The 24,444-nt window shown below is 34.3% G+C and overlaps 3 protein-coding genes across 4 annotated transcripts; 1 reads left to right on the top strand and 2 right to left on the bottom strand.

Moving 5' to 3' along the window:
* Positions 1–5,487: 5,487 nt before the first annotated feature.
* LOC132622463 (homeobox-leucine zipper protein ATHB-14-like) lies at positions 5,488–9,610 on the bottom strand. Of its 2 annotated transcripts, none has more exons than XM_060337070.1 (5): positions 8,670–9,610; positions 8,519–8,587; positions 8,336–8,442; positions 8,028–8,190; positions 5,488–5,915 (listed from the first exon to the last, which is right to left on the bottom strand). In XM_060337070.1, the coding sequence occupies exons 1-4, from the start codon at positions 8,718–8,720 to the stop codon at positions 8,067–8,069; spliced, it is 351 nt and encodes a 116-aa protein (XP_060193053.1). In that variant the 5' UTR covers positions 8,721–9,610; the 3' UTR covers positions 5,488–5,915; positions 8,028–8,066. The 2 variants fall into 2 exon arrangements, with proteins under 2 accessions (XP_060193053.1, XP_060193061.1); XM_060337078.1 differs by lacking the exon at positions 5,488–5,915 and adding an exon at positions 7,368–7,824.
* A 1,887-nt stretch (positions 9,611–11,497) lies between these two features.
* LOC132622453 (uncharacterized) lies at positions 11,498–14,058 on the bottom strand. The gene is made up of 3 exons (XM_060337062.1): positions 13,806–14,058; positions 11,721–13,161; positions 11,498–11,627 (listed from the first exon to the last, which is right to left on the bottom strand). Exons 1-2 carry the CDS (start codon positions 14,056–14,058, stop codon positions 11,885–11,887), a joined length of 1,530 nt encoding a protein of 509 aa, XP_060193045.1. The 3' UTR covers positions 11,498–11,627; positions 11,721–11,884.
* A 133-nt stretch (positions 14,059–14,191) lies between these two features.
* LOC132628932 (uncharacterized) lies at positions 14,192–16,300 on the top strand. The gene is made up of 5 exons (XM_060344682.1): positions 14,192–14,197; positions 14,685–14,894; positions 14,959–15,051; positions 15,126–15,224; positions 15,630–16,300. Exons 1-5 carry the CDS (start codon positions 14,192–14,194, stop codon positions 16,140–16,142), a joined length of 921 nt encoding a protein of 306 aa, XP_060200665.1. The 3' UTR covers positions 16,143–16,300.
* The last annotated feature ends 8,144 nt before the right edge of the window (positions 16,301–24,444 follow it).

Below are 24,444 nucleotides of genomic sequence, written 5' to 3'. Positions count from 1 at the left end.
TATATTCAGTCGCGGAGATCTAGTAAGTAATTAGTTGTACTAGCAGAAACATCTCCTCTGATTGGTCATTGGCCTCATAAAACAGAGCACTATTGGAAAATTTAGGCAAGATCCCTATGGTTTGAAAGGTTAAGTCCTATAAGCCAGAATTACAAGCTTGACTTTGAGGGTGCTCCTAATTGGAATTTTGATCACAAAGATTAGGTATATTGTTCTCCACTTTGCTTGTACTCAACGGGAATTATCTACTCTTAATAAGGTAGGAGAAGTGCAGCTCACTGGTGGACAATAAAGATTCAATCTGATGAATTAGACAGACACAAGCTTTACATATACCAACAAATAATAAACATTTCCTAAGAAAAGAAGTAATCCCTCTGTTTCAATTGGTTTGAACTTATTTCCTTTTTAATCCGTGTCAAAATGAATGACCTCTTTCCTAATTTGGAAACAAATTCACTTTATGAATGATTTACAGCCACACAAATTTTCAAGGCTTATTTTGAACCATAAGTTTCAAAAGTCTTCCCTCTTTCTTAAATGTCGTGCCCTGTCAAATGGGTTCATATAAATTGAAACGGAGGGAGTATCTTTTTTAAATATCAAAGAATGGTATAATTAAAATTTAGAATAGTCATTCCAATCTTTTTTTCTTCCAATTTTCGGAGAGAGCAATTAATAATCCTGGTCCAGAATGATAGTATGCTGTATTAATTACATGAAGTTTGTTTTAATTATTAGAATTAATATTGTAGAATTTCAGCATAAGTGATTTTTGATTATATCACTTCGGATCCTATCACTTCAATCACCTATTTTTTCCCAGTTGTACCACAAAATCGAGTTCTATTTGTAGATTGAGTATCACCTAATCCATTTTTACCTCACGATGAGCTCGTCAAATTCGCGTATCTTCGATGTACTACAATATTTTTATTTCCTAAGAAAATCTTTAATTGCAAATCATGTTCAATTAATTCTCTTTTTCATGGGCTTGTAAAGCTCCGATAACATCATCTACAATTGTAGCGTTCAATCTTTGGAATCTTAAATAAAAATAATACTAACAATATTAAATCTAGAAAGTTTGGACAGCAGAAATTTTTACGACGACCTAATCATCCTTCAAGTCTTCAACATATCTCATCCTCCTCCTCCTCCTCCTCGTCTTTTCTCAGGCTTCATGCAAAGAACTCTTCTACCTGTAAATTTCCAGTTTTGTTTCAAATTCTTATTTTAATTTGTTTAGGAGATTATCCAAAGAATACTAAGTTTCCATGGAGGTGTTTGCCTTAGCTGCGACAACATTCTTGATGGAGGGCGACCTGATGAGAGGTGTTAAAGGGAAGGACTGACATGAAACTAAGCTAGCAAACTTCTAAAAATGAAGTGTACATGTACCTTACCCAAATTTCACATTGGAAAGGGATTGAAAAGTGAACTGTATTATTAAATAGAGTACACGTTCACATGGTACGCACGCTAACTATTGGACTCGATAATGGCATAACTCAAAGGACAAATCTGTATGATCTGTACGGTCAAAAACAGACAATACGTGCCTTGGATCTGAACAACATTAGCAACCTTGTCGAACATCTCTCATCGAAGCTGTGATGGATGAAAGTTAGGATTTTCTTGTTCGTCTGTTTTCACCGTAATGGCAGCATCTGCCATGCTTATAACTTAATTAGGCACATTCTGTGGCTCAATACCATTTGATCCAACTAGAATGCGTGCATGCCATTGCCTGTTGATATTTCCTTTTTTTTTTTTTTTTTTTGGGGGGGGGGGGGGGGGGGGGGGGGGCAATATTCTGGGTCTACAGTCTACACCAGTTTTATATGTTACTTCCTTTTTCTCATTTTATGGCAACACAATTGTTTATATTTTTCTAACTCTACTGAATTTAAAGTTTTTATTTTTTTTTATGCCCAAGCACGACCACATAAATTTAAATATGAAAGAATAGTTTTTTTTCCAAGCTTGACTAGGCTACAGGATTTGTATATTATCCCTGTAATGCAAATACATTTTCTTTTTTTTTTCTTGCAGCAACGTGCTAAAATTTTTCACTACCATCTTATATTGTGGACCTGGTTCCCAACAAAATCTTACATCACTTTTACCAACACACGACATGCATAGTACTGTTTGAAGTTTGATGAGGATCATCTTTTACTATTTTGGTTGATGCATGTTTGATTTATTTACTTTCCGTGGAACACTCTGCACTGTTCGAAGTGCTCCATTTTCATGCGTTTAACCACCTTGAAACTTAACCATCGTCCATAATAACAAAACTTATGTCAATGAAACTAATCATGAAGACCAATATATTAATAATGCATATTTTGAGGATTATCATAAATTCACTCGTTTTATGCTGATTGTCAATCTACTATAACCCGCAATTGAACCTGTTAAAAGAGATTTGGTCCCTAAACATTATCCTCATAGTATAAATAGCATAAATTAAGCACATAAAAGCCATTATATGACAAGGACTGCCATGAAATGCAACGTGCTAAATTATATTAAAGGACAGTTTTGAGGAAGCATTGGCCGGTACTGCTGTCTAATATATCTGACGAAACAGCAGTTGAAAATAGCTTGCATTATTTATTGACACCTTCTAAGCTGAAATCATTTCACTTGTCTGAAGTAAACACATATGTTTATAACTTTAGGATAAGAAGAAACTTTGAAAGTGTATTTTTCCACGTGACTTTAGGCACAGAACATGTCACTGAAAAGCCTTCTTTTTCTCTAGAAATATCATGTCTAGCTTACTTGCCTTTCATATAGTGAAGAAATATAGTATAATAGATTTATATTCAATATAAACATAGAACAGTACTAAGCAATAATGCACGAAACCAAAAAGAAAGCTCCCAAAATTCACCCGTCGATCCTGAAAGACGTACGGATTATCCCACTAATCCCGAGTGCAACTATCGTACTCTGCTGGGAATTAGTCCAAGTTAATTAGTACATTTGAGAAAAAAAAATCCATAATTGGGAAATGGTACTCCTTTCAATTTGATTAATGATAAAAGGGAAAAAACTCAAATATTTCATCGAAGTCTCAGGAATGGCCTATCGATGCCACTCATTAATAGTTGTGTATAAAAATATCATCCCCGTTTCACATTTGGTTCATTTGTACCACTAACTACTAACGGAGCCCTGACTATCAAATTTTATCACGTGACATAATCTAAATCCTTCATTACTTATCAACCCCAACCCTGTCACCACTTTTTACTAGTGACATATGTGAGCTATTTCGTTAAGTTTTGTGACATATATATTTGAGCATTTTTCCAATCCCTTAGAATATATGACCCTCTTGAATAACAATACTAACTTATGTTATTTTTATCTTATCTTTGATGCATGACATTCAACCTTGGGTGACAATAGTAAGCAGAGAGGAGGGGAAATCTTCATTTTTTCCTGAGAGAGAAAAGGTAGTCAAAAAGAGAAAAGGGCCAGAAGGAGGGGAGAAACCGGGAAGAAGAACATAGGGAGAGGGGCCCGATGGGAGATGAGGGGAATTTGAAATTTATTTTTTCTAGCTTTAATCTTTTTTTTTTCTTTTCTTTTTAACATTTTAATTTAATTACATCAAAATCATCAAATTCACTAGCTTTATACACGCCTCTTACGCATTTCGTCCAACTTACCCAAAAACTAGGTTTCGTATGTTTCGGTTAACGGTCAGATGCATTTGATAGACTAATTTAGATCGAGTTCATATGTCAATATGAAACCACGTACTATTACAGGGGCGAAATTAATGTCTAAACAGAATAATTACAAGTGTTAGTTACGCTATTCCGATTAAAACAATAAAAGGGCAGCCTGGTGTATTATGCTCCCGCTATGTCAGGGGTCCGGTGAAAGACCGGACCATAAGGGTCTATTATACGCAGTCTTACCCTATATATCTGTAAGAAGCTATTTCGACGTAATAACATAGAGGCTATTTGGATGAGCTTAAAAAAAGCAGCTTATAAGCTGGAAACAACTTATAAGCTAAAAAAAATAAGTTGAGGTCACTACAAGAAATATGATATTTAGCTACGAAAATACTAGCTACGGTGCAAAATTCGTCACTAAATGTTCACTTTTTGTGACAAAAGTTCCATTTCGTCCTTAAATGCATGAGGCATATATTTTTAGTGACGAAACACAAAAATTCGTAGCAAAGTTTTGTCCCCTAAAGTTTCCCTCCAAAAAAAGGCGTTGGCGCCATTTATTGAGTACTATTAGCCACGAATTTAAAGTTATTAGTGACACATTATTTTGTCATTAATGATGTACCCAATTTGTGACAAACTAATTTCATCCTAAAATAAGTTAAATTTTTTAGACGAAAAACTTTTGTCGCAAAAATTATGTTGATACATTAGTGACAAATTAAAATTTGTAGTTAACCATTGTAAACTTTAGCCACATAATTTTATATTTAATTGTGACTTTAATTTTTGTCACTAATAGTTCGAACAATTAGTGACAAATGTATTATTTGTCTCTGTTCAACTTACAATTTAGTCACAATGCAATTTTGTCACAAAAAATATAAATTTTAAATGGCTACGACTTAAATTTCGTAGTTGAATAGTGAAATTATTGGCTACAAAAAAATTGTAGTTATAAAGAAAAAGATTCAAACACATCTCGATCTAAACAAAATAAAAATTAGAGTTTTATCCGCAAATACATATACCCCACAGGCATAATTTTCTTTGAAATACTAGACGATACTAGTGACAAGCGACATAACCATATTACATAATAAAAGAGATAAAATGCCTATACACATATTTTTAACTAATATACCACTAAAATTTGGAGACGAAAACTTTGTCGCAAAAACTATGTTGATACATGAGGGACAAATTAGAATTTGTAGTTAATCATTCCAAACTTTAGCTGCAGAATTTTATATTTAATTGTGCCTTTAATTTTTGTCACTAATAGTTCGAACAATTAGTAACAATTGTATTATTTATCTCTACTCAACCTATAGTTTAATCACAACGAAATTGTCACAAAAAAATATAATTTTCAAATGGTGACAACTTAAATTTCGTAGTTGAATAGTGCAATTATTGGCTACAAAAAATATGTTGTTACAAATTGAAAGATTCAAATACATCTCGATTTAAACAAAATAAAAATTAGAATTTTCTCCATCAACAATTATACACCACACAAGCATAATTTTCTTTGAAATACTAGACTATACTACTGATAAGCGACATAGACCATATTATATAATAAAAGAGATAAAATGCCTATACATGGTTATTTTCTGAACTAATATACAACTGCGCAGTGAGCTTAGCAGCGAATTTTATTAATGACGAAGTTCATTACAAAAAGAAAGTAGTTGTGCTTTGCAGAAAAATAAAATTCTATAATTAACTGCAAAGATAACTTATTTTGAGAGGTAAGTTTAATGATAATCCCAATCAATGACATGAAATAATCCCCATTGTCCAATTCAATCTTGTAATACGAAACCAAGAAAATCTACCAGGCCTACCAAATACTTCCATTTCAAGTTCTAGTCTACTTTTAGGGCTACAATAAGGTGAACAGACACTTTCGTTAGTGCTTATCCTCTGTCAAACTTCCCAGTAAAGAGTATAAATCTAGCGATCTCTATAGGATGCATATTACTGCTTCCTTCGTAAATCTAGAATAACTTGTGCAGGTCACTTGGATATCTTGGCAGTGGAATACATTTTCTCGATAGTGATTCTCAAAAGCAAACTAGAATGCGTCAAGATTGAATGATGATTGTAATTGCTTCCTTCAACTTCACCAGCGGGTCGTGTCCCACTAGTTCTAGCCTCAAGAGTTGAATCTAAATCCAAATTCCGAGCTGCACTGGGAGAATCCTGCATCATAAACAGTAACAGTAGTAAACTATGAGAATAAGGTAAGAAACTAATTTCGAAGTTAATAGAAAATCCAGTAAAGTCATATGTAAATCATATACAACTATTTCTAGGAAACTATATCAATGTCCACCAACATAGCTTCACACTCCATCCGATACAAATTATTGAAACCAAGATGATTACATTTACATATCATATGTAATAGCAAAAAGAGTTGAAACACCAGCAGGTGAAAAACAAACATTATGTCATCAGTTACTTTCACAGTTTCACTAGATAGGGCGCTTTAACTAAACGATGAAAATTGGCGAAGCGACTCAGATTATTGTGTCATGTGACATTCATAATTATCCAAGGGTGATCCATGATCTTTTGAAGAGGAAGCATTTTTGAAGAGTCCTTCACAAGAAGCTGCAAAGAGAAAGGAAACAATCAGAAAGAAGGCGTGCAACCAGAAATTTTGCAAGTGTTTTAAAACGTAACTCTTTGACCTATATACACCAGTATTATTTTCTATATGCACTGTATGTGTTTTAACTAACCACTCTTCATGATGGACTTGCAAAACACAATATCCTAGACAAAGTACACCAGGTAAAAACAGTATTAGTAATATGAGAAAAGAGAGAAACAGACTTTGATTAACTGATCTTTGGAGCCTAAGATTTAGATTTTGAGAAATATACAAACGATGAACCAGGAGTGAGAAAACACCTCGCTACAAAGATATAAGTCATTTAGACTCTTATAAAACTAAACGTTATAAATATATTATTTTGCGATAATACAACATACCTCAGGAATGAGAGGTCATCTGTCACGTTTCATCTTCTCTTTCATGCTAATCAAGGCAACTCTCGCAGCTTCTTTCTCTGCAGTCTTTAGATGTGAAAATGTGCCAGGAGAGGTATACCAACGCCCATCAACGAAAACACTTGATCTAAAGAGGGGTGCATGCGGAGAGCCTAAATTGAAAGTCTGATAAATAGGAAAAATCTAGGGATGATCGTTGGGTGAGCCTAAATTAAAAGTCTGATAAACAGGAAAATCTAGGGATGATCGTTGGGTATACTTTTGTAGGTGATTCTTTAGCATGTGGTGCTCATAAGCATCTACAACAAGAAATGACAAGTTATAAGTCAGAGTTAGTATCATAAACACATTATGCTCCAAGAGTTTCAAACATGTTAACCAAAAGCAATTGTTGTCTGCTTTCTTTTAAGTATAAAAAAAGGGCGAAACAACAAGATTTGAACGGTCCTTTCCATTCAAAACATGTGCATAATTAACTTTCTGAAAAGAGAGAACTAATTTGGAAACCTACTACATACTTCATGATATATACACTAGCACACACCTATATACGTGAGTAAAAAACAATAAATCATGCGCTAATTCTTCAAATAATTCTTTAGCGGAAAACAGCAAAAACCTTCCGGGGAGTAGAGGTTAGGATGCGTCATCCTACTTATTCAGCACCCTAGGCTTCTAATCAGTTTATTTCCTTTGTAACCCATTCAAGGGATATGGTGTGATGGTTGGAATACCTTTACTGTCGCCTAGTGGTTTGGGGTTCGACCCCTAGGAAGTGAGAACATATCGGTAGGAAGAGCTCTACCCCCTACGTGGGCCTAACCTACACGAATTTGGATTAGTAGCATCAGTGAATTCTTAACACCAGATACCAGAGCAAAGATCGATGGTTGCTTGTACTGTATAAAAACTCGTAGTAGAGGATCCCTAGAGTCCAATTGCCAACTGCATAATCATGAGGTTTGTTCTCCACCATTTCTGGTGCTAGATAGTCCAGAGTTCCGCACATTGTATGTCTGTTGCTTCTTGATTGTACAGACCACCAAAAGTCTGCAATCTTCAAGCGGCCCTGGTTTTCATGTGATAATCTAGTCTAGATATTTATGGCAGTTTTCAGATGCTAGGTGCTTATTAACTTTTTAAAGCACCAAAATAATCTTAAATTCTCTAAAAGATGAAAGGCAGAAAAAGCTGTGATTAAAAGCTAGAAGTTTCTGCATTCGTAGGTTTCTCCTACGGCCAAAATTTATTACACATTGAAGTTGTAGGAAACGTAATAGATAGACTTCACTTAACTGATTTCAGCTCCAGTGGAATGAATCTTTTGGTGATCTTCTATTGTGCATCAAGGAATTTACTTGGCGATGAGTTTACAGCACTTGTTACATCCTCCACACCATCACTACCCATAGTTGTCCAACCATCATCAATAAATCCACTAACCGCATTATTGAATCCCCTGCAGTAAATATTGAGAATGAAAGATTTCCAGTAGCAAGCTAATCACATGACTTGTAGGCTAAAAATAATATAAGAACATCAAAGCCAAAAGCGAGATTCCGACTCTTAGCACAGTAGTACATGACAATCATCTGAGTTTTTACCTGCATAATCTCTGACTAAATGCCCTCAACACAGCAGGTTGCCGACCTCCAGCATATTGGATTTCTCTATTGGCTTCTTGGGCTATCTGCCTTATGTATCGGAAGGCCTGCACAGATATCTTAAGGTAAGTTGACTTATTAAAATAGCCAGTTGTTGAGGCACAAACATAAGAAATTTCTTACAGCCATTATCATTTTCTGAGCAAGGCTCTTGGACGTTTCATAAAGTGGCTTGAGGAGAACACTACAAGCCTGCACACCAAAAATATTTGCTCAAAAAGAAGGATTCCAGGTGCAAACAAAGCTCAATAATTAACCAACTACATTTACTCACATCAAGATCAATATGGTCAACAATGTGGATGATTGAGGCCCAACATTTCATCACATAATTTCAGTTTTAACTAGCCTCACGTGTCTTGTCCCAATTCTAGTATAAAATAAGAACTCCTGCCATATTACATCAGAATAACAGTGATTGACCATTCAGTTTACAGACAGAATTCATTGATCATACAATAAAATGAAGATCATGTTTATCAAAGGCTCAACTCAACAAAACAAATAAAAGAATGCAATTCAGCAATTCAAAATTCATGGCTATAGATTAGCATAATGCTCCGTGTAACACTTTTCCTCTCCCCAATTTTCATTTCCTTATAAATTGGTCAAATCTTAACAGAACACTTTAAAGCCAACCGGCACTATCCAAAACACACTTCTACGCATCTCCTAATTTCACCTGGTTACCTAGACTTCATTGGCGAATGAAATCGTCTTTCAGACAATATATCGAACTCGTTATGTGCATAACTTTAACCAAGTTTTTTGTGACAACGGGATAATAGAGTTACCCTCCCAAAAAGTGGGAATTATAGTTCAACAATCATATATTCATCACGATCAAACAACAGCACCAGATTCTCACGATTTGTTATCTAAATTCCACACAAAGAAACCACAGGTATAGAAATGATGAAAACAAAATTCTGCCAGCAAAGAGAAAGCGAGGGAGAGGGAGATAAAGAGAAGAGAAGAGGAGCATACCTGGTGGTCGTGAAACGTGTAGGGGAGTTGGGGAACTGGGAGTTATAGTGAAATAAATAGGAGAGGTGAATGGTCTAACACTTACCTGGACCCAAAATAAGGCAAACCTTCTGAACCACAAAACACTTTGGGACTTCTTTGTGCCTGCACTCCAAGTAACTGGCAGAGAACTTTGCACTGTTTTAAGCAAGAAAACTTTTGCACTATTTTAACCAAGATAAGTTTTGCACTATTTTAACCAACTTCAACCTGTCCAATTAATTCCAAATAACATGAAACTTGGTATATTAGTAAAAAATAATATAATAAACTATTCTAAAACAGAAAATTTCAAAAAACGACTAAGAATTTTGAAATCGATAGGTTTCCTCCCACCAAGTGCCACATTTAACATCGTGGCACGACGTGATTCAAATTTATCACATTTCTCGCCACTTTGAGCATAAGAAATGGCTCCCCAAATTCATTTCAAATCTAAAAAGGCATATTAACCTATAGACCTCATAATCAAACCCAAAAAGGCATATTAACTATAAGAAATATCAACATATTTTAACAACACAAAAATATCATCATAAAGTACGATCATCAGCCTTACAAACTAAATTTAAACCCAATATTCACTCCAGCCATTCTAACCACACAATCACATTTTCATAGATTTAATCCAAATACAACGAACTTTAATAGTTGTCACTAGGATTACTACCACCGGATGATCTTATTGTGTCCATGGGTGATGTAGGTTCACCATCTACATCACTTGGCTGCAAAAAGAAAAGAAGCAATAAGATCTTTGAATAAAAACCTGATTATTACCAACTCCTAAGCTTTATTCTCTATTCAAAATATTTAAACCCAACTCCTACGTTTCAGGAACAATATAAGTTATATTCAGTAAGAATTTTCAAAAGAAAGACACTCTTACCTTCATATTTCAAGTCATTTATTATATGATTCATTTACGAAACGATAAAAAGAGACGTTACAAAGGAAATTCAAAATAGTAACTTTGGGAATATAGAGTTATTTACTCCGAAGTAGCAAATAGTATATTTAAACGATAACACATAGTCAAGAGTGGCATCTTGGTGATGCACCTTCAAATTCTCCAAGTTAGAAATTAGGGACCCTCCTAACAACATAGCAACCAGAAGCTCATTTTATCAGCCAAAAATTTCTTTCACTACTCTGGTTCTTCTTTCTGCTCGATATGTTTTTTTTTTTGGGATAAAAAAAGTGGAGTCATAGCGGATAAATCCATATAAGGTCGCTACTTTTACAGTTTTCAAACATAAGAATATATACATAATTCAATCAGACAAAATCTGCAAATAACTTATGAAAGTCATCTCCCTGAAATGCGCTAAACAAGATACAAAATTCAGAAGAACTATTAACAGGTAACTGACCAATGTCGTCACAAGCCAATGTCGTCGCCATCACCTGTGCTATCAGCTTCATCGTCATTAGTACTATTATTACCTTCATTCTCCTCATTATCACTTATGTACTCTACCATAGTGTCATCCTCTTGGTCAGAATCTTCTTCGATATAATCAACTTCAACTTCTGGTTCTGTTTGAGCCTCCAATTCAATTACATTTGTATCCAGGGTAATCGGTTCAACATCATCTCTATGCAGTTTACTCAACATATCCACCGTATCATTGACAATCGAATTACTTTCAAGTGACATGTCTTGATACACATCATTATTTGTAATATGCGACTCATCACTTTCTGTCTCTGAATTTTCCTTCTCCGGGACATCATATAAGTGTCTATCTTGAAATTTGAGCACAATTCGCCAATTTTCCCCCAATTTTGGGTCATCAATGTAAAATACTTGTTTTGCTTGAGTAGCTAGTACGAAAGAATCATGTTCATACCAAAATCTTTTAACACATATGCTCGTAAAATGTTTATCTTTTTGCATCCCTGTTTTCTTGCGAAGATCAAACCACTTGCATTTAAATAGAAAAACTCGATTCTCATCAACATACTCTAACTCAATGATATCAGTTATAATACCATAAAAATCAATAAACTCATTTTCATGATAGCCTGCAACAACTATACCACAATTCTGACTTTTACGTAATTCATCGCGTCATTGAATAAGATACCTAACACCATTTATAACACAGCCAGTATGTTTTCTTCCACGCACATCAGATTCCATTGCCAAAGGATATAATTTCTTGATAGACATTGACTTGTCCTTATTATATAATTTCAAAATCTATGATTAAAAAAATATAGCGTTCAATTAATAAAGAAGAAAAAGATTAAAATTTAAACACAACAACATGATTATTATCTTAAAATCACTTACTTTCCTTTTAAACCATAAAGGAAATTGTTCTATGTGTTTTTCTTCTATATTCCCAACATCTTGTTTCACCAACTCTTCTTTATGCTCTCTGCATGTAAAAAAAAAAAATTATTTAGAAATAGTATTAAAAAATATAAATATCAATATATAAATAGAAAAATTACTCACTGAAGAAAAGATTCTGCTTCTTCGCAGATATTCAACACATACCACCGAGCCATATCAAGATCTTTCCTTGGTATGGCATCATAATCTCCATCTCCAAATGGTCTAGCACTCTTTGAAAATATGTCTAGAACAGGTTCATCTTTCTTGCTAGATCCATCATCATTTCGATCTTCATGATTAAATCTAGTTTCGATGCCGGTAAGATACATAGAGCAAAATGTCAAACATTCATCAATAATATAGCCTTCTGCAATAGAACCTTCAGGTCGTGCCTTGTTTCGCACATAACGCTTAAGCTTACACAAGAACCTCTCAATTTTGTACATCCAACGATATTGTACTGGTCCCCCATACATAGCCTCTCGTGGTAAATGCACAGCCAAATGTACCATAACATCGAAAAAAGCAGGCGGAAAGATCATCTCAAGCTTACATAATATAACAATTATATCCCTTTCAAGTTGTTCTAAGTCATCTCGTCTCAATGTCTTACAACATAATCGTTGGAAGAAATCGCCTAACTCAATCAATGATGAAGAGACATTTTTATTTTCAAATCCACGAATAGCAATAGGTAGCACTCGTTGTAACAGGACATGATAGTCATGACTTTTGAGTCTACTTATTTTACCATCATCCTCACTTACACACCCTGAGATATTTGAAGCATAACCATCAGGAAATTTAACATCTTTTACAAATGCCCAAAACTTTTTTTTCTCTTTTTTTGACATATTATAACAAGCAGCTGGCATTGTACAACTAGAACCATCATGTTGCAACCATAGTTCTTTTCTTATGTTCATATCCTTAAGATCTTGTCTTGCTTTATATGTGTCCTTAGTTTTCCCATCAATATTTAATAAAGTCCCCAGAATACTCTCACAAATGTTCTTTTCTATGTGCATGACATCTAAATTATGCCGCAACTTCAAGCTCTTCCAATATGGTAATTCAAATAAAATACTTCTCCTCACCCAATTCAACTCTTTAGGAAGACGTTTATTTTTCTTATTATTTGAGTGTTTTCCTGGTTTATAAGTACTGAGTAAATCCAATTGTTGCAAGACATCATCTCCTGAGAGCTCTTTTGGTTTTATTCTTTTTTTTGTCTTCCCATCAAATTTCTTGCTTCTTCTCCATGGGTGGCTAGCTTCAAGATACCGACGGTGACCCATGTAACAGATTTTACTTCTTACCCTCTGTGAATGTGCATCCTTATTGCAAGTAGGACATGCCATGTATCCCTTAGTGCTCCATCCAGATAAATTACCTAATTCATAAAAAAAGATAATATATGTTCAGTAGCAGAAGAAGAGTTCTTCTCCTTGAGAAAATACAATTAATGATTGCGCAACTTTTCTCTCTCTCTCTCTGTTCTTCATGGTCTTACTAATAAAGTTGGTCTCCAAAATGAAAACGGAAAAAAGACTTACAGGGAGGCAAGTTTCCTCTTTAAGTAAGCTCTATCAATATATTATTATCTAACCAATTGTGTAATATGAGTTGCATATTCAACTCGACCTATAAATTTTAGATCCTAAATCCGCATTTGGTCTTCTCATAGGAAGTCCTAAATAGTTGTTTATTCTAAATTTAGCTCTGCAAAGGAAATTGTACACCAAAGATAGATTGATAAAATGGGGTAGGAACTACAGTCCTACATGTCCATTGTGTGAAGGAGCAGATGAAAACATTCAGCACTTATTCTTCCTCTGTCCAATATCAGCACTCATATAGCAAAAGATACTACATTGGCAAGGCATCTCAAAACCAGTACAAGGGTGGTTGGAAGAACTGAATTGGGCCAAGAGCAATGCAACAGGAAACAATTCAAAAGCTAAAATCTACAGTAGTCTAATAATAAATAGTATAGATTATTAAAAATCTGTGAAAGTAAGAAATTTCAGAACCTACCATAAGCTGGAAAGTCATTTATGGTCCATAAAACAGCGGCATGCATCTTAAAGCACTCCCCAATTGACGCATCAAGTGTCTCTACACCATCACTCCATAACTCTTTCAAATCATCAATCAAAGGACGCAAATAAACATCAATATCCTTTCCAGGTGCTTGAGGACCAGGAATAAGCAATGACATCATCATGAATGGGTCCTTAAAACATTTCCAAGGAGGAAGATTATAAGGAACGAGAATGACAGGCCACATACTAGATGATGTTGTATGGATGCTTTACTGGCTTGGCATAGACAGCTCCAGCTGTTTCCTAGCTTTGCATTTACAAATTCCTTCTTTGTAACCTGCAAAACAGTGTTCAGGATATTAGTACTAGTTCTATAGAATGAAGGTTTTTCGAAATCAAACTTGTTGCTACATCTTGTACTCCACAATTCCCAACAAATTATTTGTGGTAATGTTTTCAAGATATAATCAGCAATAGGATTTTTGTTTTTGATATTCCACCAGTTGAGCAATAGCATTTTTAGATTCATGTTCCTGAATTCAATGACCAATGGTGTTGCAAAGTAGTCCCACATTTTTCTAGCATGTTCCCCTGCACAAAATAAATGGTCAGTATGTTTTCAAGCTCATTAGTCATATTAGAAGGTTCACAACAATAAAGTCATTGCCAATAATCCATTTGATATTGAATTCAACTTCACTTCTAATACCACAAAAAGCTTTCCAAGAATAAGAACCCCCTTTTGACCATTGCACATTAACAGGATGTATCCCATTCAGATATATTAGCCGATGTGATGATTAATTATTGTTTTAATATAAAAGGAATTTTGATTGTTCGTGTGTTTCTTCATAACATATCTGTTTTTTAGGAGAAGTTTGAAATTGATTTGGACGAGCATTACGTGAAAGATAGTTGTGAGGATATTTTGAAAAATAGAAGTCGGCAATGGCGATACAAGTTAAAACAGCTATTTGAAAGCGCACGTTCGGAGGAAGAAGCTCGTAAAATTGAAGTGCCAGAGTTGACTCGAGAAAATTGGAATAAGCTTTGTGACATGTGGGTTGATCCAGAGCATAAGGTAATTTATATTCATGTTATTATCCTTGTTGATTAAGTTACATATATTTATATGTTCTTTGTAGAAACGATGCGACATAAATAGGGCCAATCGAAGTAAGCTTAAAACTAATCATTTCATGGGGTCAAAAGCGTTTGTACCGGCTCGTGCTGAACTTGTAAGTTATACCATTTTTGTTCTTTTTACTAACAATATTTTAGTTCTACTTCATATTAATATTTTATTTTATAGGCTGAAAATGGAGTAGAGCCTGATAGAATCGAGTTCTACAAGAGTACTCATTACTCGACTGAAAAAGGATGGTCATCTCTAGAGGCTGAGACAAACTATGTAAGAAAATTATTATTTTAATACCATATCCATTGCATTTGTCCGGGTAAATATTCTTCAGAAGTTGTGTCTTCCTTCTTTTTGTCTTAGAAATCGAGATTAGCCTTGAATAATTCATAATAAATTTTTTCTTGTGATTGAACTTTAAAATAGTGAAAATTCTACTTTACAACAGAAACAACTACTCAAGTCAATTCCCGAGCGAGTTTGGTGAATTCCATTTTACCAAGGAATGTTGATTTTGTTATAGTCTTCCCAGAAAACTGATTTCCAATCTAGATGTTGTGTTCGCTGAAAGAATTTGTGTGTTGTGTTGCTATTTGGTAGCATGATTTTCACTGCAATATAATTGTATTTGCTGCTAGATTTATACTTAATTTAAATAATATTACTATTCTTATGCAGAACACCATGAAAGATTTGAAAGATATATATACTTCGGGAGAGCCAGGAGAGCCTTGCATGACTATTGATCAAATTATGGATACTGTACTTGGTACAAAATCGGGGTACATAAAAGGTCTCGGTTATGGTCCGAAACCTGCTACTACCAGAGCCACACAAAGAAGAACAGCAGAGTTAGAAGACTCCCTTAGAAAGACGAAAGAGGCAGCTGCTAGTGCCCAGCATGATTTACAGAAACGATTAAATGCAGCTGAAGTTGTGGTAGAAACCCAGCAGTCCAAGATAGAAAACCAGCAGTCCCAGATAGAAACTCAGCAGGCCCAGATACAAGCATTAAATTCTCAATTGGTTACTTTAGCAGCACGCCAAGAGGAAATGTTTAAAAAAATGCAACATTTTGCTAGCTCATCGCCATCAAGGTTAGAAGTAACACAACTTTACATGATAAGTTCTATTTTTGTTCTTTTATTATATATGCCTCTTATACAACTGTACTCATCAAAACTGGAATAAACATGAAGGAAAGAGTAGTACTCCTCATAAATCTAGCTAGACACTTGAAACATAAAAAGAGTTACTGCTATTAGGAGAAGATATTAGAATTGTTGTTGTTGCAGCAGTCTTTAAACTTTGAGATATTTATTTATCCAAGATAATACTCATTAATTGGTGGTCCTCTTTCATATACTAAACTAGACTTGAAGTTAGGAATAGTTGATTATTTTCATGATTGCAGATTTGCAGTAATTAGTTTATATGTTCCAGTTAAGCTTCTGCAAACTCTTAGTTTTTTTTTTTTTTTTGACTAACATTGTATTATTTACCAAGTAAGTCTGTACAACTCAAACAAAAGAAAAAAAACAATCATTACTGTTAAGAATATTGCTATTCTTACTCCACATAACCTGTTTAGTGTTAAGAACAGGTCTCAAAGACCACGAATCTACAAAGCTTGAACCGAGATAGTGTAGTATCACATTTGGGAAAAGCAATACCAATAGCAGCTTTCATGTTCCAAAATTTGTTTTGTACCTTCTACTCCAATACTATTTATTCTTCTAATGAAAGCAGCAGAGTTGTTCAATGTTTTCATACCTATAATGTTGCTTATGTATTGATGATGTTCCAAATTGATAAACCATTTTGATGAACTCAATTTAGCTTTGGATTGTGCGCTCATAACCATTGAGCTTTGAATTCTTCAACTTCTACACTTTAAATCTAATCTTATTTTTCTTCTCTCTTTTCCGCCGGTATTAAATGTGGGAATTGAATCAAGACTGATTGCAAGCTAAGTGTCACCACATTATTAGTATTTTGGAAGAAACCTGCACTATCTGTCTTAGTTTAGGAGTAATACTTCGTATATTTCAGTTGGATTGGTACTTTGGAAGAAATTGCATTGTCAGGAGTAATATTTAGTATATTTCAGTTGGATTTTCTTGTTAGTAGACATATTTTACTTTTATTTAGGAGTTTGTAATGAGATATGATCTCAGTACAATTTTAGTTGTTAATTGTATGATCATGGGTGAATTGTACCATTATCTGGCATGTTTTATTATTTTATTTTCCATTTATGCAATTCTAATTTTAAAAATTATTACCTACAAAATAATTAAACGTCATTGAATGTCTATAATTAGTGACAAATATTTTGTCATTAAAGGATTAATTTTTGGCGACGACTAAACTAAATTTTTCTAGACAAATATATTTTCGTCACGCAACTAATTATTTCGTCATAAGTTGACTACATTTAGCGACAAAAATATATTTGTCCCAGTATCCTCCTCCTTGTTGGGTACGAATTAATGTTGTATGTTATGACAATTGTAATTGTCACTAATCATGACAATTTATAGTGACAATTTTTTTTTTGTCAACAAAAGTAATACTATTAGTGACGAGTTGATAGATTCAACTACAAAATTGTAAACTTTGTTTATAACAACAAATTTTGTCACTAATCCCTATACGTTTAGGGACGAAACATTTTTTTGTATATAAAAGGTAGTCTTTAGTGACGAAATTACATTATTTCAGCTACAAAATACATATAACTTTTGAGACAATTGATATCGTCATTGAACAAACTAAATAGTTAGTGACAAGGTAGTTTCGTCGGTATTAATAGTCTCTTTAGTGACAAAAACACACTATCAACTACGATAATCTATCCTTTTTATGACAAATATGTTAGTCACAAATACTATGCATTTGGGGACGAAAGGAAGATTTCGTAGTTAATAAACTTTATTTAGTGACGAAACACTAAGTTGTCTTTGTATACTTTTAGCGACCCGCTTTTCGGGACGAATGATTGACGAAATTTTTTTCGTCACACAAGATTTTTGGTGACGAAATATGACTTATAAGTGACGAAATTATTTGTCCCTGATAATCGAATTTGTTGTAGTGGGTAGTCCAATTTTTTTTTTTTTTTTTGCTTATAAGCTGCTTTAGATAAGCTAAGCCAAACGGGTCCAATTAATTTTTTGGGCTTATTTTAAGCACAAAATGACTTTAAGCTGGTAAGCCAAACACTCAAAAAAGCTAAAAACAGCTTATAGGCAACTTATAAGCCAATCCAAACGGGCTCATAATCAAATCTTGAATCTATAGGTCATAGAATTTTGCAACGACCAATTTGAAAGTTGCAATTCGCGGGGGTTTTAACTTCCGCTAGCAAATAGTGGAGGCTAAATCCTCCGCGAATTGCAAGTTTCAACCTCCGCAAATTACCTAGTGTTTTTGTAGTATTTTCTTTGGCTTCATAGCAAAAGCCTTGTTGAACATATCTCGTCGTCAAATAAAATTTGTGGTGGATGAAAGTAAGGATTTCCTTATCTTTCTTTCTCATCAATGGTGTCCTTCTCTCAGTATCCCTCCTTGTACAACTGCATCGTCTAGTTTTTACTCTCTTTTTTGGTCTCTTGCCGTCAATATAATCTTAAGAAGTTGTTTAATTTTGAAATTTTGATAGCACCTACCAAAACATTTTCTTCATGAATCTTATGCTTCCCTAGTCCCTCGTCTTCATGGCCACATTAGCTAATCTTATTCACATTCATTTGTAGGTAACTATAGGCCGATATTCTTCTAATGCATGTACCTGGCCTATTACATAGTATATAAAATTGAATTTATATCTCTCCCTCTTTCCTAGTACATAAAGAAGATTATATATTTATGTATTTGAGATAAATTTAGTTTATTTATCCAACACGTAAGTACAAAAATGACATAAAATATCCAATTTCGAGATAATACTTCCACTAATGTAACGATCATCACAACCAGCCTTCTCCACTCTTGAAGGATGGGGTAGGGTGCGAAGGTGCAGGTATCACCTCAGTTTAAAGGTAGTTTCAGTTATATTCAGGTGCTGGAACCCATTTTGAGAAAAATTTAACGTGTTAATTGTGCATAACGGTCTAAGTCTTTTTAGGTAAAATGCTAAGCACTAATTTATGGGGCATGGCGCAAAGTAACCCCACAATGCATTACATTGTGCCCCGTTGTTATCATCTATAAGTGGTTGGCTTTCGTAATCCTTATAATTCTTTGCTATTTTTCATCTTTAATTTAGACAATCAGTCATTTCAGGTTCTTTTCACCTTTAGCTAGCTAGTAAGTAGTGTTGTTTCGGGAAATTTGGCTTTAGTTTGTATATATTGTGCCTTAGCTTTAACTTACACGAATGCAAAATAGCTAATTTGATTTTCTTTTGTGCCTGAAATAGAAAGTTACTTGGTGAAAGCACACTGACACTCTTTTCCATTATGGAATGATGATCAGATTTTCAAGAAACACATCCACTAACTGTGCCTAGGTGTATTATTGCTCCCCACCACCGTTTCTCAGTGGGAAGAAAAGTGGAGCCCGATTCTCTATAAGACATGTTTTAGATGGAGAAGTTTCCAAGTTTATGTTAGGTGCATTTAGAGGTGTCAAATCGATGAGGTAGGCTGAATTTGATCGGGTTAAACTAGGCTGAGTCAACATGGACATGTCAAGTTGAACTAGGTTAAAAGGTGGGTCATAACTCAGTCTGTCAAATTCTTACTAAATTTTAAATTATTAATCATTTTACCTTAGAAAACTTGTTCCAAAATAATTGATTCCTTAGGAATTGAAGATTAAAGTTGACAATTATTTTCAACTACACCCTTAGTATTAAAGAAGAATATAAAATTTTGAGAGAAAACAATCAATCACTTTCATTCAATAGGTGTAACTTAGTGAACTACACATTGTGTTTTAGAGTCCATTTGGCTTTAGCTTATAAGTTGCTGAAAACAGCGCAGAATTGCCCTTCTTTTGGGGTGGTTTAAATTTTGCCCTTCGGCTAAAATTCATAGGTTCCAGGTTCGAACCCCCACACAGTGAAAATTTTAAAAAATATTCGCAAGGCAGAGTTTAAATTTCGCTATGCCCCCATCGGCATACACTTGTAAAGGAATTATCAAAGTTATGTCGGACCCGGCATACTTATGCCTTATGGGCAGACTTGGCATAAGTATGCCGGGTCCGGCATAACTTTGATAATTCCTTCACAAGTTTATGCCGGGTCCGGCATAAAGTTTACCCATTAAAAGTTTGCCCATAAGTATGCCCCCACCGGCATAAACTTGTTAAGGAATTACCAAAGTTATGCCGGGTCCGGCATAAATTTGGTAATTCCTTAACAAGTGTATGCCGAGTCCGGCATACACACGACCCAAACCTTGCCTTGCAATTTTTTTTTTTTAATTTATGCTTGATCGGGGTTCGAACTCAGAACCTCATAATTTCTGCGTGAACGCTCAGAGTTGCAATGCGAAGGCAAACATTAAAGACCGGCAATATGAGAGGCATAATTTAAAGACCACAAATATGAGGGCAAAATTTAAAGACCACCCCAAAAGAAGGGCAATCCGCTCAAAAAAAATGCCAGTAGGTGCTCTAATATTGCAAATATAAGCAATTTCTCTAGCAATATAATTTTAACATCTTTACTCTCTCTTAAAATATTCTTTAATTCCTTTAAAAACAACTAGTATGACAACCTTTTACATATGTCATTTTAAACACGTGAAGCTTGCTAAAATGTTACTCCCTCCGCCCCATAATAAGTGTCACCTTAGCCATATTTTTTTGTGTCAAAATAGTGTCACCTTAGGATACCAATGCATGTGTTGACTAGTTTTTTCCATCTTTGTCCTTGGACAAAAAATGGCAAGTTTCTTAATTCAAGGCCAAAAGTTGAATTCACAATGTCAAATTTTGGGTTCACGTGAAAATGAAAGTTTTGGCCTATGGAAGATAGGATTAGTAAGAGGCAAAAGAAGTAGTAGTACTCTAAATGATGATGGTTGGATTCCCAATGTCAAAAGATGAACTACTTGTGCATGCTCTAATTATCAAGAGGAAAAATATTTTTTTTTACATACGGGTAATTTGGTAAACTTTACACTTCATCATTGGTTTCTTAATATGCGTGTTTTTTGTTAAGGTGACACTTACTATGAGACGAAAGGAGTATTGTCTTTCATTATGGATGTATTCTTGATGTATGATCGCTTTGATGGGTTGGATTAGGTGTCATCACGAATTACTGGAATTTGGATAATGACACAAGTCTCATAGATTCCTTCCTACAAAGGTGGAGCAATACTTCCGAAGGAAAACATAAAATGCATAAAAGATGATAGTTTGCAAATCATAACTGTTAGTTTAATTTGGTGCACCGATTAAAAAAGTAGGGTGAATAATTGAGGCATACAAAAATTTCATCACCTTTTAAAAAAATTTTACTTCAAAATAAGAAAATTCGGGGTGGAATGGGGTGGGGTGAGGGGATCTTTTTTTTAAAAAAAAAAAAAAAAACAATAAACGATTTTATTATAATGCATAAGCGGTTTCAAAGAGTTAAAAAATGCAGCAACATCAATTACAATCCAACTAGGGAAAACTGAATCCCAAATAACCTTACGTAACAACGAAATAGAAAAACTGACTAAATTGTGCGCTAGCACATTTCAAGATCTAGGAATATATACAACATGTATACATCATCAAAGAAACTCATAAGCTTCCAGATATCTTTACAAGTAGTCTCTATATCCCATAAAGCTACACTTCTTTTCCATATCATATCTACCAATGTTTTTGCATCTGACAAGATATGCACCTTTGACCATCCATTTTCCTTAGCATTTTCCAATGCTTCACGAATTGCTAGTGCTTTAGAGGTGATGGATTTCCCAACAAATTGAATTAGGGTACCAAAGGCTTGAAGCAAATGACCAAAGCTATCTATAGCCATTACTCCAATGCTTGCCATCTTTTTCTCCTTCTGTAAGCTAGCATCTGCGAACATAAGAATACCATTTTTTGCCCCAATAATATTTATATCATTAGTGTAATCAGATACAAGCATAGGAGAAAGAGTAGTAAGCATATTGTTTTCGTATTCAGGGAAATCAAGAAGCGCGCGCCTTGTTTACATGTCATTGGGTTCACAAATATCCCAAAGCTCATTGAGTTTCTAGCCTTCCAAATTCTTCACATGATAGAAACACTTAGTTTAGATAGATCAATAGAATCAGGATATTGATTAGCATTAACAAAAATATCATTCTACCATTTACCAAAATTCATAGTACTCTCAATATTAGGCCAATTAATAGGATAGATTCCCCAAACTAATTGTGCTTTAGGGCATCTAAAAAGCATATGATCAATAGTTTCACTTTCCATACCACAAACCTTACACACATCACAAGTATGTCTTAATCTTTTAGAAACAACATGATTAACAGGTAGCACACTCATAATACATTTTCGAATAAAATGCTTATATTTGTTTTTGATATTCATAGACCATAAGAAATCCAAGAACTTTTTTGAAAAAGATTGATTACTCGATTGAGGTCTATCACTACTAACTTCTCGACATCTAACAATTTCTCTAGCTAAATGGTATTCCGCTTTTACCTCATAATTGCCATATTTAGTATGTTGCCAAATAATCCTATCCGACGACCCAATGATACAAATTGGAATAGACACTATTGCACAACTATCGTCCACACAAAATCAATTCTGTAAATCTTGCATCTTCCAAGTGTGGATATTGTAGTCTATAAGATCATTCACTTTTAACTCTATAGCCATTTGAGCATGACAATGGCTATGCCTAAACCCACATGAATTGGGAATCCAAGGATCCGTCCAAACTTTAATACTATCACAGATCCTACCCTCCATCTAATACATTTTTGTAAAAGATCCCTACCCCAAATAATACTCTTCCATATCCATGAGCTAGCAGTAGAACACGTAGCTTTAAGGAAAGACGTATGTTGAAAATACTTACTTTTGAGTATTTTAAAAAGTAGAGAATCCTCTTGAGTCAAAATTCGTCAAGCAAGTTTTGTCAACAAAGCTTGATTAAAATACTTTAATTCTCTAAATCCTAACCGGGATATCCTTCATCTTCTTTTATTTATATAAACATAATTTTTATATAAAACTAATTAATTAAATTCTTTTAACTTTTAGCCACTAGGGCCAGCCTAGCGCAACGTCATGAAGCTGATTGGGGCTAGACTTAACAGCTTTAAGTTTAAAATGAGCAAAAGATTATTAACCCAACTGGCCCATCTATCGGGTTGTTACGAACCAAGTTCATATAGACAACTGTAATTATTGGACATTTTACTCATTTGATCGCTTGTACAAAATAATTACAGCCGCTAGCCAATATAGCAAAGAATATTCATTAATTGTGTATAAAAAAATATTTAATATACAAAAGATATAATTATTGATTATTATTCTGGTGAACGGCTATACAATGTCAAATTGCGTAATTAAATACGTAATTAATACTTCATTGGTTCATTTGAGGAAATTATTAATCATTGGAGAGTCAAATGTTTCCAAATTCTTATAGTCTACATTTCAGTTGGGACTCCACTGATTGGGCTTAAAGCCCACCGAAAGAGAATTGATCCAGAGACGGTCAATTAATGCCGCCCTTTACACTTTTGGCTCTATTTTGTGCTGGTCTTTAATTTTTTGTCTTCAGATTGGTTGGTCTTTAATTTTTGTCCTTCAAAATCAAACTTATGCCTAGAGGGGCATAAATTACGCATCATAATATCCACTATTTATGCCGGCACCCTTAAAAAACTTATGCCCCGCTAGGTATAAGTTCAATTTTTAAGGATAAAATTAAAGATCAGTCCGCTTGAAGGGGAAAAACTAAAGACCAGTCCATTTGAAGGGAAAAGTGTTCAATTACTTCCAATTTAATGGGATAGAGTTGTTGGATCTAATCTGCTGAAGGCTAGGCCCATATTCCCTATTTAGTCGAGGCCTTATTGAAGGAAAGTTTTTGGTAAATAACTCAACTACTAACTAAGTACACCATTTTGTCTTTTTGTAATATGAATTCCAGCAGATAATATTATACCAATTTTGGAAAATGTATACATAAATCTGGTTTTACGGATGGGTTCACGTGCACCCAAAATTAGTACAAATTCGCCTCCGTCTGTAATGATAAATACTTAGATATGCTAGTTTATTTCTATCATGGGTGTGGCGCGATGCTGAGATTCCTCTATTCTTAATCGGGCATCTCGGGTTTGAACCTTCATAATAAGGAAATCTTCTCAGAGAGTGATTTACTCTTTTAGTGGGCCTACCCAATGTAGATCTGAATTAGATGGACCAGTGAATTTCTCATACCGTAGACTATGCTATTTAATGTTCATTTGACTATCATATTAACTAGCAGAAGTTATTTGATATATGACTTAAT

This window comes from Lycium barbarum, chromosome 2 (genome assembly GCF_019175385.1).
Source record: "Lycium barbarum isolate Lr01 chromosome 2, ASM1917538v2, whole genome shotgun sequence".
Classification (NCBI taxonomy): domain Eukaryota; kingdom Viridiplantae; phylum Streptophyta; class Magnoliopsida; order Solanales; family Solanaceae; genus Lycium; species Lycium barbarum.
The sequence above is the reverse complement of the archived record's forward strand: the minus strand, read 5'-3'. Positions and strand labels throughout refer to the sequence as shown.